The sequence below is a fragment of the Sander lucioperca genome, chromosome 10, assembly GCF_008315115.2.
Source record: "Sander lucioperca isolate FBNREF2018 chromosome 10, SLUC_FBN_1.2, whole genome shotgun sequence".
In the NCBI taxonomy this organism is placed as follows: domain Eukaryota; kingdom Metazoa; phylum Chordata; class Actinopteri; order Perciformes; family Percidae; genus Sander; species Sander lucioperca.
The window spans coordinates 39181874-39204292 of NC_050182.1; the positions used below are offsets into that span (position 1 = coordinate 39181874).

The 22419-nt window shown below is 41.6% G+C and overlaps 1 protein-coding gene across 1 annotated transcript; it reads left to right on the plus strand.

The window, feature by feature from the left end:
• Positions 1 to 324: 324 nt before the first annotated feature.
• LOC116066639 (aldehyde dehydrogenase, mitochondrial) lies at positions 325 to 22051 on the plus strand. Its single transcript, XM_031322835.2, has 13 exons — positions 325 to 519; positions 4742 to 4846; positions 7197 to 7337; positions 8578 to 8657; positions 9419 to 9530; positions 12253 to 12381; positions 14737 to 14850; positions 17559 to 17661; positions 18509 to 18693; positions 19346 to 19510; positions 20809 to 20966; positions 21112 to 21226; positions 21822 to 22051. Exons 1-13 carry the CDS (start codon positions 403 to 405, stop codon positions 21852 to 21854), a joined length of 1557 nt encoding a protein of 518 aa, XP_031178695.1. The 5' UTR covers positions 325 to 402; the 3' UTR covers positions 21855 to 22051.
• The last annotated feature ends 368 nt before the right edge of the window (positions 22052 to 22419 follow it).

Here is a 22419-nt window from a genome sequence, read left to right on the forward strand (position 1 = left end):
AAAAAAGAAAACGTCTTAAAAAATACATTCAAACATAATTCCCAGTGGATTAGGCCTAGTGTGGGGCAACTTAGGCCCGGTGGGCCACCAGGCTTGCAATACACTGAGGGGAAACTGATATTAGAGCAGAACTGCCTCATTCAGTTAAATGGATTCATATTCAAAATTCATTTTCTTCACAATTGATTTATAATTAACATATTAGTCCACGTGATCCTGGTTGGACCGATCTGTTTAACGCATATAGACTGTATAAATAAAATATTCTTACACAGTTTATGGGTTTAACCTATGGCTGACGTCACTGGTGTGGGCGGGGCCGGAGCTCCAGCTCCGCCTGATCCTGCCTCCAGGGCCCACTGGCAGCTTGTTTGTGTCGGCTCTGCAGCAGGAAGAAGTACCATGCTCCGCGCCGTCATTTCTCGTGCCCTTCCCCGACTGAGCCGGCCGCCGGTGTGTCACTACTCTGCGGCCGCTATCCCTGCACCCAGCGGCCAGCCTGAGGTCCATTTTGACAAGGTACAGGCACTGGCAAACACACTGATACAAGCACTTTTAGACGTGACTTTGGACATTGGCCAACTGCGCAACAAGTGCGTGTTAATGCAGAGCAGCATGGGAACCGGTAACACAGTGGAAGTGAGGAGGGATTGATTGGTTAATTGTCACTGATTAGGCCGATTAGTTGAAGTAATGTTCTGATGTTTGCTTCGTGGTGCAGCAGGACACGAGCTGAGCTCCAGGACTAGACACACACTTAATTTCTCTGCAACTACTTTCCGATACAGTCAGGAGGAGGAGCTGCTGCTGCTAGGAATCCAGATAAACTCTCATTGCGAAATCCTTTATTTTTACAGATATGTGATACAAAATCTTTTGAACAATTAGGCATGGTAGCCTACTTAAAAACATATAAGGCAGCCATTTCCATTCAATGAGAATTACAACCTTACATAATGATGACGTAACAAATAAACTTAAAGTGCTCATATTATGCTCATTTTCAGGTTCATAATTGTATTTAGAGGTTATATCAGAATAGGTTTATGTGGTTTAATTTTCAAAAAACAAACACATCCTTGGGTAGGATTTCTGTGAAAAGTAGTCAGCTACTGAACATGGCAACTTTCCATTGGGTTGAAAAAAATGTAATCTAATTTGAATACTTTAGGATTACTTCAAAATCAAACATTGAAACTAGTGCGCCTTATACTGAAAGAATGGACGCAGGAACACACATTTGAGTTCCACAAATATTCGTTATTTTTCCCTCTGAACATCTCAACACATTTCAATAAGATAAGATAGGCTTTATTAATCCCACACTGGGGAAATTCCTGTTCTACAGCAGCTCAAAAGAAAAATGTACACACATCAGAATAACACAAATACACATTAAGTACACATTAGGGTTGGGCGGTATCCAAATTGTGATACCGTCAAACCTCCTCCCTATTTTACTGCGGTGTACGGTATTATCCTTGACTAATTAAAAATTACGACGTAAGGCTCAGAAGGCGTCACCAAACTGTTGGCTTGTGCACTGTTCAGAAACTGAATACCAAACACTAATACTGAAACAATAATAACATAACAACAACTTACAAAAAAACTACTTTCTCCTCCACACTGTCACGTGATGACAACCACACATAATTACATAAATTATATTTCATATTTAATCCTTGTCTCCTATATAAGTGCATTGCATTTTTTTAATGACGGTATTGAAACTAATACCGTTGCTATTTTTAAGACCCTGCAGTATACCGTATTACCGCCCAACCCTGGTACACATAGGAGAAAAAATATACATAAAGTATAGGGAATGGAAAAATAGAATAGAAATTGTTATAATAATAATAGTAATAAAACAACCATATTTACACAATAAACAGACAGTATATAAACACAGATATACAGATGAATAGAAATGACATATTGCACAGTTGGAGGTGACACAGAGTAATAAATAGATAAATGTGCATAGTGCAGAATATTATCCAGTGATGGCTTATAATACAGAAACAGCTAGCAGTGCTACATTATAATGTTGCATTAAAGAGTCTGACTGCTGCTGGAATGAAGGCCCTGCGGTAGTGCTCCTTCTTGCACTGAAGGTGCAGCAGTCTGCTGCTGAAGGAGCTGCTGAGGGAACTCCCAGTCTCATGTAGGGGGTGAGAGGTGTTGCCCATGATTAATGCCAGCCTGGCTAACATCCTCCTCTCCCCCACCTCCTCTATGGTGTCCAGAGGGCAGACCACAACAGAGCTAGCCCTCTTCACCAGTCTGTTTAGTCTTTTCCTGTCCCTCTCTGTGCTCCCAGCTCCCCAGTTACTGCATAAAAGATTGCAGACGCAACCACAGAGTCATAAAATGTTTTTAACAGAGTCCGGCACACACCAAAGGACCTCAGCCTCCTCAGCAGGTGGAGATAGCGTTGGCCCTTTTTGTACAGGACATCTGTGTTTTTGGACCAGTCCAGTTTATTGTTGAGGTGAACACCCAGATATTTGTATGTCTCCACCATCTCAATGTCGACACCCTGGATGTTCACCGGCGTAGTACCAGGCGGCCTCCTGCGAAAGTCAACCACCATCTCCTTTGTCTGGTGGTTTGACTGACACCAGTTGACAAAGTCCCTGATGACCGCTCGGTATTCCTGATCATTCTCCTCTGATACCCTCCCAACAATGGCAGTATCATCAGAGAACTTCTGCATGTGACAGCTGCTTGTGTTGTACCTGAAGTCCGCTGTATACAGGGTGAAGAGAAAAGGAGCGAGCATGGTAACCTGTGCTGCTCATCACCCCATCAGACACACAGTCCTGGAGCCTCACATACTGTGGTCTGTCAGTGAGGTAACTGATGGTCCATGCAGACAGGTGGGGGTCAACTCCAGCTCCCAATAGCTTTCCACAGAGCAGTGGTGATTGAATTGTATTGAAAGCACTGGAGAAATAAAAAAAACATGACCCTCACAGTGCTCCCAGAGTTCTCCAGATGTGACAGTGATCTGTGTGATAGATAGATAATGGCATCCTCCACCCCTATGCCTGGTTGGTAAGCGAATAGTTGCGGGTCCAGTTCTGAGCTCACCAGGGTTCTCAGGTGTCGCAATACAATCCTCTCCAAGGTCTTCATCAGGTGAGAAGTTTAGGCCACCGGTATGAAGTGGTTGGGCTCCCTGGGATGCACAGTTTTTGGAACTGGAACAACACGCGAAGTCTTCCACAGGACTGGAACTCGCTCCAAACTCAGGCTCAGGTTGAAGATGTGCAGGATGACCTCACTGAGCTGATCTGCACAATCTTTAAGCAGTCTGGAGCAGATTCCATCCGGGCCCGGGGCCTTCCTAGTCTTGATCGTTTTTTAGCTCTTTCTTCACCAATGCAAATAAAATGCAACATTTTGCATATTCAACATTTACAGTTGCTCAAATCCGATTACCCGTACTAAAACACTCCTTGCCCAAACTACAGGTGCGCTGTGTGTATTCTACAACACGTGATGAGCAGTTTCTTTTGTGTAAGTTTTAGTTCTCCTCTTGCGTTACAAGAGCAAAGTCCTCCGTGTGGCCTGTGATTAAAAACCGCAGCAACTAAAACTTACACAAAAGAAACGGCTTCTCACGTGTTGTAGAATACACACAGTGCACCTGTAGAATAAGAACTTTGTAAAGGTCATTTTCAGTGTTATGAGCTACAGTTCTCCTCCCTTTTTATTGGGCAGGTGACAGAAACCAAAGCACTAAAGGAATGTGAGAAAACGCGTTTTTATTTGGGTGAACTGACCCTTTAAGGCCATTTGTTGCTTATTTGCAGCATATTTAGTCAGATTTGTTTTTAGGTCACTGTCATTACTCAGCTCTTACTGTCAGTAGTTACTGTCAGTATCAAATACAGTGGCAGGGATTTGTTCGACCCACATCAGTAACCCTGACCCAGTCTAAACTCAACAACACAAGGTTATACATTGATGGCAAAAGGTCTGACTTTATTGATCCACAGGACCGGTGGGAGATTTGCATGTCACATAAACTGTCAATTCAAATTTAGTTTTGTTATTTAATTAAGAAAAAAATGAAATTCAAAAGCGGGATACATGATAACCTATGTCAGATTGCAGGGAGCCAGGTTCCATTCAGCCCAAGATGGTTTGTTCTGGGAGATGGGTCAGTCCTATGTGGGATGGATAAACACATAAGAAGCTGGGTCCAGACTAGTTTAATGATAGCCAGACAGATTCTTTTAGGAGGATGGAAGAATGAAGGGCTGCCGTCTATCCAGGAGTGGGCTTGTGAGATGGTTAAGGTGGTGAAGTTTGAAAAGATGTCTGCCAGATTGGATGTCTATAGTAGAAAATGGGGAAAGTAGCTGAACTTTCTGGAGGGCTCCTAAGAAGCTTTGTGCTGAGGAGAGACATGTTTGATGGACTTATGGTGTTGACATATATACATATGTTTATTTGGTTTATTGTCTATATTGTTATTTTGTTGTATGGTCTTGAATGCTGTGGTTGCTGTGTCATATTTTCTTGAATTTTGTCTGGGTGGGTGGTGATGACGAAGGGGGGGGATATGTTCATGTTGCGAATTGTATGTTTTGTCTGTTTAAAAAAAAAAAAAAAAAAAAAAATGTTAATCACAAAAAAAATGAAATTCAAAAGTTTTTACAAAACCTCTAACTAAAACATTTCTTCAGCAGTGTGTGAAATGTAATGATCCATTTGACTATTTCAGCTGTTCATCAACAACCAGTGGCAGGACGCAGCGAGCGGGAAAACCTTCCCGACCATCAACCCCGCCACTGGGGAAGTCATCAGTCAGGTTGCCGAGGCTGATGGGGTAAACAAGCTCTCTGATACTTTCATTCATCCATCATGTTCCAGCTGGAATTTACCATTAAACTGAAATTGATCTGGGTTGGTCCCACTGAAATAAAATAGAATAAAATCCAGTGCAAATAAAAGCAACAAGTGAAAAAAATGTATAATAGAGGCAATACAACACTGTGAAAGAGTACTAACTACAACTACTAACTGGCATGTGGATTTGTGCAAAAACTCTCTTGCACACTTATTGCTAGTGTGCCATTGGTTGAGCTACTGGCACACATGCCGTAGGTTTCTATGGTAACAGGTTTAAAGCAGTCCTACCCAAGTTAAGTTATTCTAAAGCTTTGCACACACACACAGTTGCACATTTAGCGGCGAAGGCGTGGGACTGGGGAGAGGGTAGGATGGGGGAGTTTGGCCTGCTGAGAAACGCACAGCCCGGCAGTCCCACTAGTGTCCCAGTCCGCAGAATGTTATAGCGATAACACAGCACGTTGCCGTGGTGACACCCTTGAACAGTCCAGAACCGATACGACAATCAGCAGGCAGTGGGGAAGACGGGGGAGGAACCAAGAGAGTCTCGCTTGCAGAGCCCCAACAGGGTGACTGTTTGTTCCAGGATAAGGGGGCCGAAAGATTAAATTTGTTTTGTCTACACGAATGGCTGCTCTAATTTAGACATACATTCTATTGTTCAACTGTTCAACTGTTCAACTGGTCAATTTTTCTTTCCAAATCCATGACCTTCCTCATGATGGTATCCAAGCCGCGGGTCATTACCATGTTGTTTTCCATCACGCGATTAATAGTTCCAGTTTGCGAACTGATCGCTTTTTCGACAGCTTCAGTCAGGCCAGGCAGCTTCCTTGGGCTTTGGACAGCTACCAAAGTCTTTCCAATTTTTCGATAAACCAGAGCGAAGCATCCTCCAATCAGCAACATTCCAGTTATCAGGGTTCCAAATAGGTAGATATCCTCAACGTCCTCCACGGAAAGAGCAGAGAGACACACGACACGCCATTTCTCCCAGCCGTCCATCGTATACCCCTCAGCAAACGTCCCGTCAGGACATGCTGGCTCACCCGAACCAGTGCTCCTCCTCGAGAATACAGTGTCAATTGCGTTGAGAGACCAGTTAATCAATTCCATGATTTTTAGGTATTTGTAGAGCCTTGCAGGGAGAGTCTCTAAAAAGTTAACAACAGACAACACAAGACAAGATAGCAAGCAGGGTAGGCCTGGGAGGGAGAGGGAGAAAAAAAGCAACCGCCTTCGCTGAGAGCTGGAAAGAGAAAGTCAACTGGTATTGCTAACAATAGCTAACTTGGCTACAGCTAACCCCAGAATAAAAAAAAATATTTATAAATGGAACGCATTCTTCTCGGGTGTGATGTCATTCCCAGCTCCGGCTTTTGAGTTCGGAGGTCAATGGAACGCACTATTAGACAGCAGCAGTTAGCTAGAAAGCTAATGTCTGCTTCTGTTCTACACATTCAGAAGCATGGCCTGGCTTGTTGAATGAGCTCCGCGGGGGAAAATGTCCCTGCTCTGCCATGGCAGGAAAAACATTTCTTATCTCGCAGCATGAACATTAACATGAATGTTCCAAACTTTCACTGAAAATGCTACTTCCATTTGCAGCTTCAGACCTACAAGATGGTGTGATTATTGATATATGAATCAACCAGCGCTGGAAGAAGTATCCAGATCTTTTTTTACTTAAGTGAAAGTAATAATACCACACTAAGAATACTCTGTTACTAGTAAAATTGCTGCATTGAAAATGTTCTTTAAGTAAAAGTGTGTAAGTATCATCAGGAAAATGTAGTTAAAGTATTAAAGGTAAAGAACTCTGGAAAACGATCCAAACAGTCGTGTGTTTAATGGTCTAATCATCTCAGCTGGACTTGTAGGACGTTATATTGTTGGCTAGTTTACTTTAGAATAAAACATCAGATTTTATAAACTACATGTGTTTTGTGTGCAGAAATCTTAATGTGCAAAGTAACTAGTAACTAAAGCTGTAACAGATGAATGTAGTGGAGTAAAAAGTACAATATTGCTCTCTGAAATGTAGCGGAGTAGAAGTAGAAAGTGGCATGAAAAGAAAAGACTCAAGTAAAGTACAAGTACCTCAACATTTGGACTGAAGTACAGTACTGGAGTAAATGTACTTAGTTACATTCCACCACTGGAATCAACAGAGGAGAAGTGGGATTATACTTGATATAATTGAGTGTTTTGACCCTTGGTCACCGTTGGAATCCTTTTCCTTAACCTCCGGTATTTGATGTCTCAGGAGGATTTCTTTTAAAAGCACCAGCTGTCCAGGTGAATCATGTCGTGCTGTTATGTTCCAGGCAGATGTAGACAAGGCGGTGAAGGCAGCGCGGGATGCCTTTAGGTTGGGGTCACCGTGGCGACGGATGGACGCCTCTCATCGCGGCCTGCTACTCAACCGATTGGCCGATGCCATTGAGAGGGACTCTGCCTACCTCGCTGTGAGTCATTATTAAATGTCAGAAACATTAAAACAGAATTAAGCTATTTGATCATAAATCCAGACAGAAGCCACACTGACTATCCAGTAGTTACATTTCTACTGTATTAATTTGACTTTCTCTTGGACATCTCTTTTAAAACTGTCTTGCTTTTTGGACATCCTTTAGAGAACAAATCAGAAGATGGATGAAGAATCGAAACGATCTTGTATCAAAAACAAAGATATTTACTATGTGCTTGAATTGCATAAGAATGCTCACATACGTAGAAATGACTTGAATGAACACTGTGGGGTTTTTGTAAAGTAGACTCTGGGTTTCTGGCACAACCTCACCTACTTCCAAGTTGCATGAAGAGGGGAAAGAAGTCTGAAGAGGTCAAAACTCCAGCAGCATTATACAATATACAGAACACATGCATTGTTTCGGCTTGTGACCCCGATGAAGGCAGCAAGCTGAAACTATAGTTGTTTTTTTATACCACAAGTGTTGTATTTATTGTCAATAAATACACATCACTTCCTCAACATTCAGGGTTTCTGTGGGGTCTTAAAAAGTCTAAAATTTTAAAATCTAAATTTCAGGCCTTTTCAGTTGTTTATTTTTTAAATATTATTTTTTGGGCATTTTAAGCCTTTATTTGATAGGACAGCTGAAGACATGAAAGGGGAGAGAGAGGGGGGGGGATGACATGCAGCAAAGGGTCATACCCTTGGCCCGCTGCGTCGAGGAGTAAACCTCTATATATGGGCGCCCGCTCTGAGCTATCCGGGTGCCTTAGTTGTTTATTTCCCTAGTCCAAATATAGTTTGCTATATTACAACTACCAACATGCAACTTATATTGCAGCCTTTATCAGCTTTTATTGTTATTGGCACGAGTCTTTCAAGATTGTACCACAGACATAAAACAGATTATATTCTTCAGCTATGGGGAAGTGCAAGTTTAGCTATACTTGGCTTGAAAAAACTGAATTTACGGCTTGGTTAAAGCCAGCTGCTAACGTTTTTTTTTTTTATTGTTATATATGTCTTAAATTTCATTCATAATAGTCTTCAAAAGGTCTTAAACAGTCTTAAATTTGACTTGGTGAAACCTGCAGAAACCCTGAACATTGTCTCTTCTGCTGCTGCTTTTTAATATTTGGAACTCATCATATCATATACAGTGCTATTGCACAGCTTTAATTGGTTCACTGTTGTACGAAGCATGTCAAATTGATATTGTGTTGTTTGCCCAGGAACTGGAGACCCTTGACAATGGGAAGCCGTACGCTATTTCCTACATGGTGGATCTGCCCAACGTGGTGAAATGTTTCAGGTAACAACACCCAGCACACAGGTTTTGAAAGGCATTTTAAAGCTTTATTGTTTGCCTTTTGCGGCTGTCTCAGTCCAGGTGGACAATTCCCTCAAACAGAGAATGGGGGGAGTGGATGACAGTTGGGTATAATCCATAACCATAGCAACCTGATTGCAGCTAACGTTAGAGCACCTTGAACAAACCAAGAAATGGCACTGAATTTTCTGAATTTACTGTTTATCAGACCACAAATGAGACTAGAATTAGCACAACACAGACTCTGTCTTTAAGCCAGTCTGGCTGCTGCTGGACAGAGCAGTCGCGCTGCTGCACCGCAAGAAAGATAGACATCAGCATTGTCGGCTCTCGCCTCAGCCCCCAGCACCGACACTGCGTCGTGCTGCGCTGTGGTTCTTTTTATTCTCTGACGGGACCTTTCTCTTGTTGCTGCACAGAGATCTTCTTTGTGTCAAAAATGTCAAAATACACTGTAGTGTTTGATTTAATGCAGTGTAAATCTGCCCCATCTCGCAATGTTAACGGAAGTGAAAAATAATTTGTGTATCCGCCCTGTGATTCTGATCGGCTCCAAAACGTAATGGGTTCCTCCTCGGCCAATGCTGCACCCTTCCACCAAAGTTCATGAAAATCAGGCCAGAAGTTTTTCTGTCATCTTGCAGACAGACAGACACACCAAATCGAAAAACATGACTTCCTCCTTGGTGGAGGGAATGAGCTTCTGCCTTGTTGTAACCCATGTCCCAACCTGCTGTGTTTAGGTACTACGCAGGCTGGGCTGACAAATGGGAGGGAAAGACCATCCCCATCGATGGAGACTATTTCTGCTACACCCGACATGAACCCATCGGAGTCTGTGGACAGATCATCCCGGTGAGAGGGGGGGAGAAAAAGATCAAAATAAACTGATAAATGAGAATAAATATGAAAGAAGGAAGTGGAAATGCATATTGACTGACTGACGAGCTGGAGACAGACAGAGAAGCTCTTAATACCCCTTAATTGATCCATCGCAAAGCTGTAGTCAGGTTTAGATGCATATCAAATCTGTGTATATAAGCTTAGTCACAATGCAGTGACTGGACTGCATTTAGTGCTGCTCGGTGTGCAGAAAGTGTGTGTCTGTGGTGCTCTAAGGCTTAGATCCAAGTGTACAAGGGTTCAAAGACACTGAGGCACTCAGGTGGACACAGTTTAAAAAGCCTTTATTATATTTCTTGGCTAAATCATTAAAACAAGGCAACGCGTTTTGATTTATTGTAAGCTGTGGATATAGTTTAATGTTTATATCCCCTTTTCTTAAAACTTTGGCTCATGTCTTGAGCATTTCTTTCAAAATCTTCTGAATCACAGATTAGGTCTCTGAAACTGACCAAAGGGCATGCTATTTATTAACCAAGGAGGATGAAAACGGGCTGCTCAGTTGGTTTTCTAAATATTGTAGTATGTAAATCACCATAACCATCTTTTAAAGATCTTTAAATCAAGAAAAGTAATTTGTGAAAGTGGAAAAAAAATCCAAACTAAGCTTCAAGTTGCTGCGTTGCCTTGTTTTAATGATTTAGCCAAGAAATATAATAAAGGCTTTTTAAACTGTGTCCTCCTGAGGGCCTCACTGTCCTTGAACCCATGTACGCATGTAAGCTTGTTAGGTAAATACAGTGTTCCACACACCTCTGCTGTAGCTGTAAACACCCTGTCGTTGGATTGATTCATACCATGATTACCCACATTCTGTGTTATTCAACTGATATAACAGGAGTGCACACAGAGCTCAGACGGAGGAGAAGAGGCTCTGTGTGTATGAGTGTTGTGGTGGGAAACACATTTGAAGCCTTTAGGTTTGACAATGTTTTGTCCTACTGCATGCTGTCTCCTCCCTCTTCCACTAAAGAATCAAAGCCAGCCATTGCTATCAGAACTTTTGCAGTTCTTTCAAGTTATACTTTGCCTGTCCCAGGATTCAGCGTTAAACCAGCGCAGGGGGCTGTGTTGTTGAAGGTGGAGCAGCAGATTAGTGTTTAAAGGCTTATCAGATGCTAAAACGGTTTGTAATACTCAGACAGGGTTTTACAACTCTGAAAAGCAAATAATTGATTGTATTATTGTTATGATTGCGAGGAAAACCGTAGAAATATGGCGTTCACATTATAAAGTAATCTACCAGGAATGTTAGCTCACATGTATTTGATTGACCAGCACAGCAATCCCACCAATCATCCCAGTTAAAGAGGAAATGCCCTAAACCTATTCTTTGTAAATCTTTACAATCATTCCCTGAAAGAACCAAGCAGGCCTGCCTTGTTGCACCGTCTTATCGTTTCTTCAAAACGTTTGTTCACAGTGTAACCTTGGTTCTCTGAGTGAAGAGACTATCTCTCTAGGGCAAGGCTGTTCGGATACCGTTCCAATCAGTGTAAATCAGTGAACCCATGCACACCTGGGCCTTTTTATGCCCGAGCATGGGCCACATAGTGGTGTGTCCACATCAACTGCCCTCAGTGGGTCAGTCCCGCAGTACATACGGAATATGTATCTCTGTGGAGAGATAGTCTCGATACAATAGAGAACTTGCCATTTTCAGCGTGTAACGTTAGGTTGCTAGCTCAGTGGTGGTTCTTGTTGTGAACGCCGGATGTCCGGCTTATCCAGGCAACATACTTCAGTTGATCCAGACTAGGGCTGCTTGATTATGGGAAAAAATCATAATCACGGTTCTTTTGGTCAATATTGACATTAGGGGTGTAAGAAAAAATTTATCGTATCATATTGCGATATTTTATTTAGCAATACTATATTGATTTTCAAAAACGCAATATCGATTTTTTTATTTTTTTTAATTTATTTATTTTTTAGTTTACGTGCAAAAATATTCATGTAAGACAGTGGTTCACGTTTATGTTGTGTTTAAGCCCCCTACCACTAGATGGCTATGCTGAGACGCACCACTAGTGTCCTCGCCTAACAGTGCCTAACAGTGCCTAACTTTTTGCTAGAAGCTAACAATGTAGCTATGGCTACTTTAGCATCTAAACATTAGCTCACCAAGAACCTGTGAACCACAATCCCAAACTGGCAGTTTGATTTTCTGTGTACTGAATAGTTTACCTAAAGTAAATTTCTTTGACTTTTATGAACATCATGTCTTTTTTTTTTAAATAGTAGTTCTTCTAAAATTATACTTAAAAAAAATCCCAATATATCGCCTTACGCACAGTATCGAAATATATTGCAATATATTCAATCGTGACCCATGTATCGTGATACGTATCGTATCGCCAGATTCTTGCCAGTACACAGCCCTAATTGACATCACAGAATAAGAGTTTACTTGCAAAACATAATGTGCAAAAGAAATAATTGTTTTTGTGATCATTAGGAGCCAAAATCGTAATCGCGATTCAAGTTTTGATTAATTGCACAGCCCTAATCCAGACTACAGCAAAACAGGAAAGGCATATTTGAATCTGTCATTCACTTTGCTTATCAGGTGATGCATTGAAACGTCTACTTTAGTATTATGGGGTTAAGTGTCAGAAGTTACTCAGTAGAAGTGAAGTGTGATGTGAACATACCTTTCCCCCCCGCCCCGCAGTGGAACTTCCCTCTGCTGATGCAGGCGTGGAAACTTGGCCCGGCCCTGGCGACCGGTAACACTGTGGTGATGAAAGTCGCGGAGCAGACGCCGCTCACAGCACTCTACGTAGCCAGCCTGATTAAAGAGGTACTTTGTGTCTTTCTTTCTTTTTCTCCAGTTATTGTGACTTTAACTACCATCAATGCAAGACACAGGAACATTAAGCCTTAACCTTTTTTTCTTTTTCACAAATATATTATTTACGCCTAACCGTTGAGTGGGTAAAATCAGTTGGATCAAAGCAACACATTCTTTCCTCGTTCAACCTCTAGTTTTGGTGGGCTTGTGTTGAAGCTTGCACTAGCATGCTGTGTGTCCACAACATTAGAAATGTCTGATGGGAAAAGTTATAGAATTATGCAATCTGTCTTTGCTTTTCAGGAGATGAACTGCAATGGTTAGTCTCGGTATTATGGGCATAAATAATGTGGTTAAGTGTCAGAAAGTTACTTTCCGTCCTTCAGGAGAAGAACTGTCAGACGGTTTCCTCTGACTGGTGTATCAGAACATGTTAAAGGGGAACTATGCAGGTTTTTTTTAGCTTAATTTACCTTAACTGAACAGCTTCGGAGTCATTGGAATGGTTATATGACTTTTTTCGAGTTGAATGGTTGTCGTCTCGCTCCCCCTTAGCGCCTGTGAGCTGAAAAACCACCCTTGCAACTTTCGGCCGGCAAGTCGCCGGCCTCAGCGTCAGGAAGTATTGCGTGACATCAGGTCTCGCTTCACGGCACTGCACACATACGCCCATTTAGGAACCGGCTAACAAGGTAGCGAGGGAGTTTTTCACACTATCGTCACGGCTGAGCCGGCCAAAAAGAAGCAAAAAGCTAGGAAAGCATTGTCGGAGGAACAGAGAAAGAGGAAACGGCAGACTGACCGAACGAGGAGTCAGACACGAGTAAACATAGGAGCTGCCAAATATCTATGCTGAAGCTGTAGGGGGAGCTCTATAGAGAAACCTGCCAGCAAAAAGAGAGAAAACAGCGAAGAAATGGCCCAAACTGCATAGCGCCCATTTAAACTATGAAAAAGCTGGGTAGGTTTTATGTTTTCTTTTTATTTCTGAAGAACCTATAGGGTGTTAGACTGAAGCATCATTCTCTCTGAGGTTATTACAGAGCTCTTTATCCTCCTCCAGGGGTGGAATGTAACTAAGTACATTTACTCAAGTACTGTTCTTAAGTCCAAATGTTAAAGGTACTTGTACTTTACTTGAGTCTTTTCTTCTCATACCACTTTCTACTTCTACTCCGCTACATTTCAGAGAGAAATATTGAACTTTTTACTCCACTACATTCATCTGTTACAGCTTTAGTTACTAGTTACTTTACACATTAAGATTTCTGCACACAAAACACATGTAGTTTATAAAATCTGATGTTTTATTCTAAAGTAAACTAGCCAACAATATAACGGCCTACAAGTTAAATAGAAGATTAAACACTTAGTTGGTGGACAGAACTGTTAGGATCGTTTCCAGTTTCTAAAATTTTTTAATTTTAATTAATGATTTTTCTGCATTGAGTACTTTAAATTTAGTACTTTAAGTACGTTTTCCGGATGATACTTACATACTTTTACTTAAGTAACATTTTCAATGCAGGACTTTTACTGTAACAGAGTATTTTTACAGTGTGGTATTAAAACTTTCTGAATACTTAATCCACCACTGGTGACTCTTCAGTCATGCAGTCGACCCCACACTGTAAAACATGTTCTACAAGCAAGATGTTGTGTAGTCTAGAGCAATGTGTTACCAAATCCAAACACCTGCTAATGGGCTCAGCAAAAACGACTCGCTAAGATTTCTTCCAGAGCAAAACAAAATAGGCCACTACGAATGACTCTGAACTTACAATTAGGGCTGGGCGATACGGAGAAAATCAAATATCACGATATTGTTGACCCAATACCTCGATATCGATATTGTGGCGATATTGTAGGGTTGACATTTGGTGCTTTCACAAAATATTTTTACAATTATATTTTTGATATATAATCATCAGTAACGTGGATTTAATGACTAAGTGGGTAAAGGCAAATAATAGAACAGCTAGAACAGTTCACAAACTGACATCACTTTACTGTAATGCAGCTTATAAAACCAGGAGAGACAACACTTGTCATATTACGATATCCAGAATCTAAGACGATATCTAGTCTCATATCACGATATCGATATAATATCGATATTTCCCAGCCCTACTTACAACTACTTAAACAGACCTGATACAAGCAACGAAGCTTCACAAGTTCAACGTAAAGGTTCTTTAATCTATTTGATCTAGTCTTTTAATTTCCTGTGCAACTTCAGAGTTGAGCATTTTTGCAGAGAAGGGAGAAGATTGGTCCAGATATAAGAAAATATAAAGAACACAGAAAGAGCTGACACAGAAGTTAGTTGTTTTTTCTCAAGCTTGTGTTGACTTGTGTTTCCAGGTGGGTTTTCCTGAAGGTGTTGTGAATATCTTGCCAGGCATGGGACCATCAGCTGGCGCTGCCATTGCTAACCACATGGATGTTGACAAGTTGGCCTTCACTGGATCAACAGAGGTGGGATAATTCTCTGTTTTTTAATATATATTGCATATATAAATAACATGCTGTCTACATAAGAAAACTAATTAAAAAGCCAGGAGGTATATTTATGACCACGTGGGAGCAAAAAGATAGTTCTCCCCGATCAAAGGGGACTTATCAAGAATAGAAACTCTTATGGCATGAAAATTTCACTTTATGAGGTTTTTTAACATTAATATGAGTTCCCCCAGCCTGCCTATGGTCCCCCAGTGGCTAGAAATGGTGATAGGTGTAAACCGAGCCCTGGGTATCCTGCTCTGCCTTTGAGAAAATGAAAGCTCAGATGGGCTGATCTGGAATCTTCTCCTTATGACGTCATAAGGAGAAAGGTTACCTCTCCTTTCTCTGCTTTGCCCACCCAGAAAATTTGGACCACCCATGAGAAAGAGAGAGACAGCATGGCTTTCAAACGAGCAAAGTGGCAGTTTGTCAAGGCCACACCCCCACCCTCCACCTTGCCCCCCCCCTCTCTCCTCCTCAATAGCATTTAAAGCTACAGACAGAGAAATGGCACATCCTAAGGAAAACTCATTGTGGGACTGGAATTCTGCACCAAGGCTGAATTTCGGGAAAGAGACTTCAGATACAGTATTAGGGGACCACTAAGCTCTATATAAAAGAGACTTCAGATACAGTATTAGGGGACCACTAAGGTCTATATAAAAGAGACTTCAGATACAGTATTAGAGGACCACTAAGGCCTATATAAGAGAGACTTCAGATACAGTATTAGGGGACCACTAAGGCCTATATAAGAGAGACTTCAGATACAGTATTAGGGGACCACTAAGGCCTATATAAAAGAGACTTCAGATACAGTATTAGGGGACCACTAAGGCCTATATAAAAGAGACTTCAGATACAGTATTAGGGGACCACTAATGTCTATATAAAAGAGACTTCAGATACAGTATTAGGGGACCACTAAGGTCTATATAAAAGAGACTTCAGATACAGTATTAGGGGACCACTAAGGCCTATATAAGAGAGACTTCAGATACAGTATTAGGGGACCACTAAGGCCTATATAAAAGAGACTTCAGATACAGTATTAGGGGACCACTACGGCCTATATAAAAGCATCCAAAGAGCACCATGTCATGGGACCTTTTAAGATACTAAATATCATGTAGCATGTGAGAGAGCATTTTATAAGATTTTGGATTTGTTAGATCATTTTTACAGTGGAATAGGTTGCTGTATACAGCAGCTGTCATCACCGATGGGCTCATTTCATATCCAGTTGCACCTTGATAACAAGATAGGGAGACTCACTCTGACCCAGCTAAATTGGTGCTGCAGCTGTCCTGGAGTACATATCAGCCCTGTCCTATTCCAGTCAGATCTGCTGTGTTCCCTCAGAAGGAATCACTGCACATGGGTAGGCACTTGTAATCACATTTCGAGCATGTTTAGAGGCTAAAAACACGTTTAAAACTTGCCCTGTTTAAGCCTGTTGGGTGCTAACTCTAGCAGGGGGATAACATGGTGTAGGCAGCACCGATTGTTTTTGTTTTTTTTGCTACTGACAGCACTCCAAATTTCCAAACAACAGAGCTACGGGTTGAAATCGACCAGAATTCTCCTTTAACTTGTGGGGTACCCTAAGGGTCAATTCTCTTATTTTCACTATATATGCTCCCCTTAGAACACCTGATCCATCAATTTAGTTCTGTGTTTTATCATTGCTACGCTGATGATACACAGCTATATTTATCCTTTCTCCAATTGTACTACTATGCACAAGTGTCTGGCCGAGATTAGTAACTGGATGTCACAACACTTTCTTCAATTGAATCACAGTAAGACTGAATCTCTGATTTTCTCCACTTACATCCTACAACACCTCGGTTCTTTGGCCATTAATATAAAATCTTTTGCCAAAAACCTTGCCGTCACTTTTGACTACTAGCTGAAATTTGACGAACGGGGGGTGAACTAAAGCTCAGAGAAGAGTAGATTGAATTTGTAGGTGGTTTATATCAGGATCATAAAATGGTAACCTTTTTAAAGGGGAATTTTGCTATGTTTCAACCTGGACCATATTTGCCCATGCATTGGTGTCCAAGTGACTAAAGTAAACAAAACATCTTTGAAATTGGTCCAGCATTGAGCGAGAACGCTGTAACTGTCAGCCGTGAACCGAGCTGCAATGTAACCCTACAGGACAAATGTTCAGCGTCCACTAAAAGTTCTGTTTTTGCCGCTGACAGACTCAGATTATCATTCTAAGTGTCTGACAACATTATGCATGGAAAAATAGGGTCCAGATAAAAAAATAAATTAAGTTATTAAATTATTTGCAAAGTGAAGGTCAAAGCCTGTCACTTTCACACCTCATGGATATTAAACTATGCCACCTTTTCTAACATTTAACAGACTTGTGGAAATTTGGAAAGAGCAGATTTCAGAAAATGTCTGTCAGATTGAACATTGAAAAAAAATCAGACATTAACATCCAGACAATTCTCATCCTACAGTCTGTGCTTTTAGTGTCTCTCGTATGTACAAAACAATGAGCAGTACGAGGACTTTCTGCACTACAGCTGTTAACAAACGTCTCTCAATCTAACAGTCAGCCACTGCAGTGTCATCTTATGTAAGCTGTAGTAGTTTTTCTAACTTTTGTATTTGAAGCTAATGTGTCACCATCTCTCTTCTTCCCTGTCTGTGTCCATCAGGTGGGTCATCTCATCCAGCAGGCTTCAGGCAGCAGTAACCTAAAGAAAGTCACTCTGGAGCTGGGAGGAAAGAGTCCGAACATCATCCTGTCTGATGCCGACAGTACGTCTCACAGACATGAGCGCAGCAGTCATGTTCTAACACAGTTGGTGCACTGTGGGGCAACTCAAACGCTGCGATGGCAGTTTGTCAAACTGTCTACTGTAGAGATAAGTGGCTGTACTGCCCACACAAAGTGTAGCAATCAGAACAAACAGACTGAGAAACAGCTTTTTTCCTCACAGGCAGTGTTCTAACAAGCTGAAAGAGCAGATCCCATTCTCTGAATCTCTAGAACAAGAAAATTGACTTTCATCCCCTCAAATCTGGATGTCAGTTGTATCCAATGTGGAGGGATATTTTCTGATATATATTATAGATTCTGAAATTGACCTTGTCTAAAAAGTCCATCAAAATACATGCAGCCAGACAAGATGTTAATGTAATTTCATGTAAAGGGCATGGCTATGTCCCAACACTATTGTTGGATGTGCTCTCTTGCACCTGTCAACAGACCTAACACCCTGGAGTACACTGCTACATCACTACAGAAAAGTGAAAAATGAAACAAGATTTTCACCGCCTATTAGCTGCTCTTTAAAGAGGAGAAGTCCTGGTTAATATAACGGATTAATATAAAGGAGGAGCATTTTAAAGATTATTTTTTTGTGCTTTTCCGCCTTTAATGGACAGGACAGCTAGGCGAGAAAGAGGAGAGAAAGGCTGAAGACATGCAGGAAATCGTCACAGGTCGGACTCGAACCCTAGACCTCTGCATCAAGGCATACACCTCCTATGTTTATGTGCGTCTGCTCTACCAACTGAGCCAACCCGGCCACGAGGAGGAGCATTTTAACATTGTTTATTTTTAAGAATACTTTAATGGTGTCTTTATCTTTTCCTCATGCAGTGGAAGATGCAGTGGAGCAGTCCCACTTTGCTCTGTTTTTCAACCAAGGCCAGTGTTGCTGCGCCGGCTCCCGAACGTTTGTCCAAGCCGACATCTACGATGAGTTTTTGGAGCGGAGTGCCGAGCGAGCGCGGAGACGCGTGGTGGGAAACCCCTTTGACCTAAAGACCGAGCAGGGACCTCAGGTAACACACACACACAATTATAAATAATACATTTATATAGAGCTTTATCATAGATACTCAAACTGCTCCGTCATTAGCGGGCGGACTACTCTCTACCACCCCCAATGTGTAACACCCACCTGGGTGATGCACGGCAGCCTTACGACGCCAGATGCTCACCGCACATCAGCTCTGTAGAGAGGGAAACATGTTTTTAGTGGTGGGAGAAGCAGCTGGAGAAAACCTACGCAGACACGTGGAGAACATGCAGACTCCACACAGAAAGGCCCGTGATGACCAGGGTTCGAACCGCTACCTTCTTGCTGTGAGGCCACAGTGCTAACCATTGGGCCACCGTGCTGCAAATTAGCACTCTCAGACCCCCTCCAAATAAATGAAAAATGAATGTTATTTTATACCTGTATAATGGCCAGGATTATCAGTTGTTTCTTTTTAAGGGAAAAAAAAGGAATTCAATATATGTATGAACACTCATACACCTACCTGCAAGGAACACAAGAGTTCCACCCTCTCACATACTCATTTCATGCAGTGTTAATATAAAAAGACACATGATCAGTGCAGTTTTAAAACACAAATGGGTGCATATGAAGTGTAAGAACTCTCTCTCCCGCTCTCTCTCGGTGCCGTTTGTTCTGTGACGTCCTGCCAGGTGGATCAGGAGCAGTTCAACAAGATCCTGGGCTACATCAGCAGTGGGAAGAGAGAGGGAGCCAGGCTGATGTGTGGGGGAGGAGTGGCTGCTGACAGAGGCTACTTCATCCAGCCGACGGTGTTCGGAGACGTCCAGGACAACATGGCCATCGCCAGGGAGGAGGTAACCATCCTACGGAACACTTAAACTAATCAAACTAATTTAACACATTGTTATATGCATTGCCTTTTTATGAATGTAGTAACTCAGTCATAACTAAATTCAAATCATATAGTGTTAATGGAAGGGCAGTCAATAGTAGTGACCATAGTCAAATAGAACACAAGTGCACTGAGCCGCTGATGTGTGGCATCCCATTAGATGCCTACTTTATATAATTTACAGCCTTCACCTAATACTCCTGAAAAAAATGGCTGTGGTTCTAAATGTAATCCATGGATTTAAAGTTCTTTACTTGTTCCCGTCGGTTGCTATACATACTTCTTTCGTTAAGTTCCAGTGTGGTAAAAGGCAGACCTGATCAGACCAGATCTGACCCCTCTCCTGTTTGTTGCAATGTAAACTAAATTCATCTTCAGAGAGGCGAATGCTGACTGGTGCTATGACTGGAGGGACCTCTGTGCACGGTCCTTTTTCACTCTACAACTCCACAAAAACTGTCACCCGTTCTCTAAGTTTCTGAGCGCTTCCATTTGCTGCCTTTCTCTTTTTGTGGAAAAGTTATATATTTTCTATTAGGGCTGGGACTAAATGCTTTTGTCCCGATTTGATTCTTTCCCGATACATGGGTGCTGATTGGATTTGTGTTGTGATTTTCATTTATTGCCATTCTAGAAGTGTTGTGATTCGATAGTATTGAGTATTGGGATTTGCGATACATACAACTATGTGACTCGATTTATTTATTTTTTCACCACCCCTATTTTCTATATTTTCCATTTTTTTCTAAAAAGGCATGGTTTAATATAGGGGGATACTTTACAGAGGAACAGTCATCTAATGGGCTGGTTTCTCAGGCATAATTATACACCAAATTAGCATAGTTGCAGTCTGTAATAATGGCATACAGTCTTGGGGAAACGCACCACAACTATATGAGCATATTATTATGTATTACGGGGCAGCCTCTCCTCTCAAATATTAGGCTATATTCCTTCTATTATTTAAAAAAGCCTAAATAACAAGGAACAAATTGTGTTCACTCACGTCAATGATAGATGAAATTTAATATTTAGTACTTATTTGGACAATGGTACGTACGTTTCACATCCTCAGAACACGGATGTCTACAGATCAAAATGTTGAAACTTGTAATTGTGTTTGGGTCGGGTTTGTTCGTTCCTGTGGGCGAAGGGATGCGAGAGGGAACATGTTTATTACACGTTTTGCTTGTGTGTCCTGTGTTATTGGTTATCGTTATTGATTTTCTGTTTTCTTTTCGGTCGTGTTTTCTCTTGCAGATCTTTGGCCCAGTGATGCAGATCTTGAAGTTCAAAACACTGGAGGAGGTGGTGACGAGAGCCAACGATTCGAAATACGGTCTGGCGGCCGCCGTGTTTACTAAAGACATCGACAAGGCCCACTATGTGTCCAACGCACTCCGCGCCGGCACAGTCTGGTAGGGCTGTTATTACCGCAAACATTAGTCTCTGAGTTGCAGACATCCATGGCTAACGTGTGTGTGTGTGTGTGTGTGTGTGTGTGTGTGTGTGTGTGTGTGTGTGTGTGTGGCTCTCTCTGTCTCTCTCCCTCTCCCCCCGCAGGATTAACTGTTATGACGTGTTTGGGGCTCAGGCTCCGTTTGGAGGTTACAAGGCCTCCGGTAACGGCAGAGAGCTCGGAGAGTACGGCCTGGACAACTACACAGAAGTCAAAACGGCAAGTACTAAAAATAATATACGACGAGAATTATTTCAGGCTTATCAGATGAATTGCTCTGAATCTGAACCTCCAGTATATGGATCATGAAGCTCAAAGCTAATTATAACTTGCTAAATCAGCAATGTGTACATAATCTAATCAGTAAACACAGCTCGCAATCGTTATTTTTGAACTGAAGTATGTGTAAAATAACACTCCTGTCCAGTCTAGTTTATCTGAATAAATGATAACAAGGTTGTCACCATACCAGAATTTTAAACTTCTATACAATACTAGAATAAAGAAAATGATACTAGATACCTAGGCACACAAAATAGAAAAAATCCCTGAACACACCAACGTATATGCGTGTATGTTATTATTGCTGTTAGTAGTGCTTCTTCTTGTTGCTTCACTTGTAGACACAGGTTGATGAGCGGTTGATTTTCCTCCCCGTTGTTCCATCTGTGCAGCCTTGCCCTGACGATCTGATTGCCTGTCTGTTTTTATTTATTTTTTCTTATATAGTTTTGGTACTTTTGAATGTATGATTAGCAGAATTTGTAATGTTTGATATCCTGAGAGTAAACGTTCTTTTTGTGTGTGTTGTCAGGTGACCATCAAGGTGCCACAGAAGAATTCTTAGACATCAGACTGCTCTCTGTCAGACCTTCATTTCAGCACTTTGGATCCCTTTCAGCTGTGAAAATGCACCCACTGTCCACACTCGACATATCTTAATTTTTCCACCTGAATCACTGTAATCCAACTATGAAGACACAATCTATGTTTTTGGTCATTGACATTTATACATTTTCATAATAAAGGCATTTGAGGCACTTAGCTTTCTCCATCATCTTTCTGTGTTATTTACAGGAAATGTTAAAGTTTGCATTGCAGCCTCGTTTTCTTGCCTTAGCTGAGCTAGCCTTAGCCAACATGGCTGACGTTAGCGAGCGTATGCCCCATATAGACGGTGCTTATATAGTAGCCTGTGCCTGGTGGATCTTCAATAACATGCCACAAGTTTGCCTGGTTGACTGCGATGTGGAGTTTTATATGATGCAGGCAAATGTGTGATCACGTTCTACTAAACATGCAAAACATAAGAAGTTTTGCCGTGCGTTCATGGGCATCGTAAAAATATTTTTCCCAGTGAAAACCTCATTCACGTCATTTCCTGTGGGAATCAGAGGTGGGAAACTCGGGCC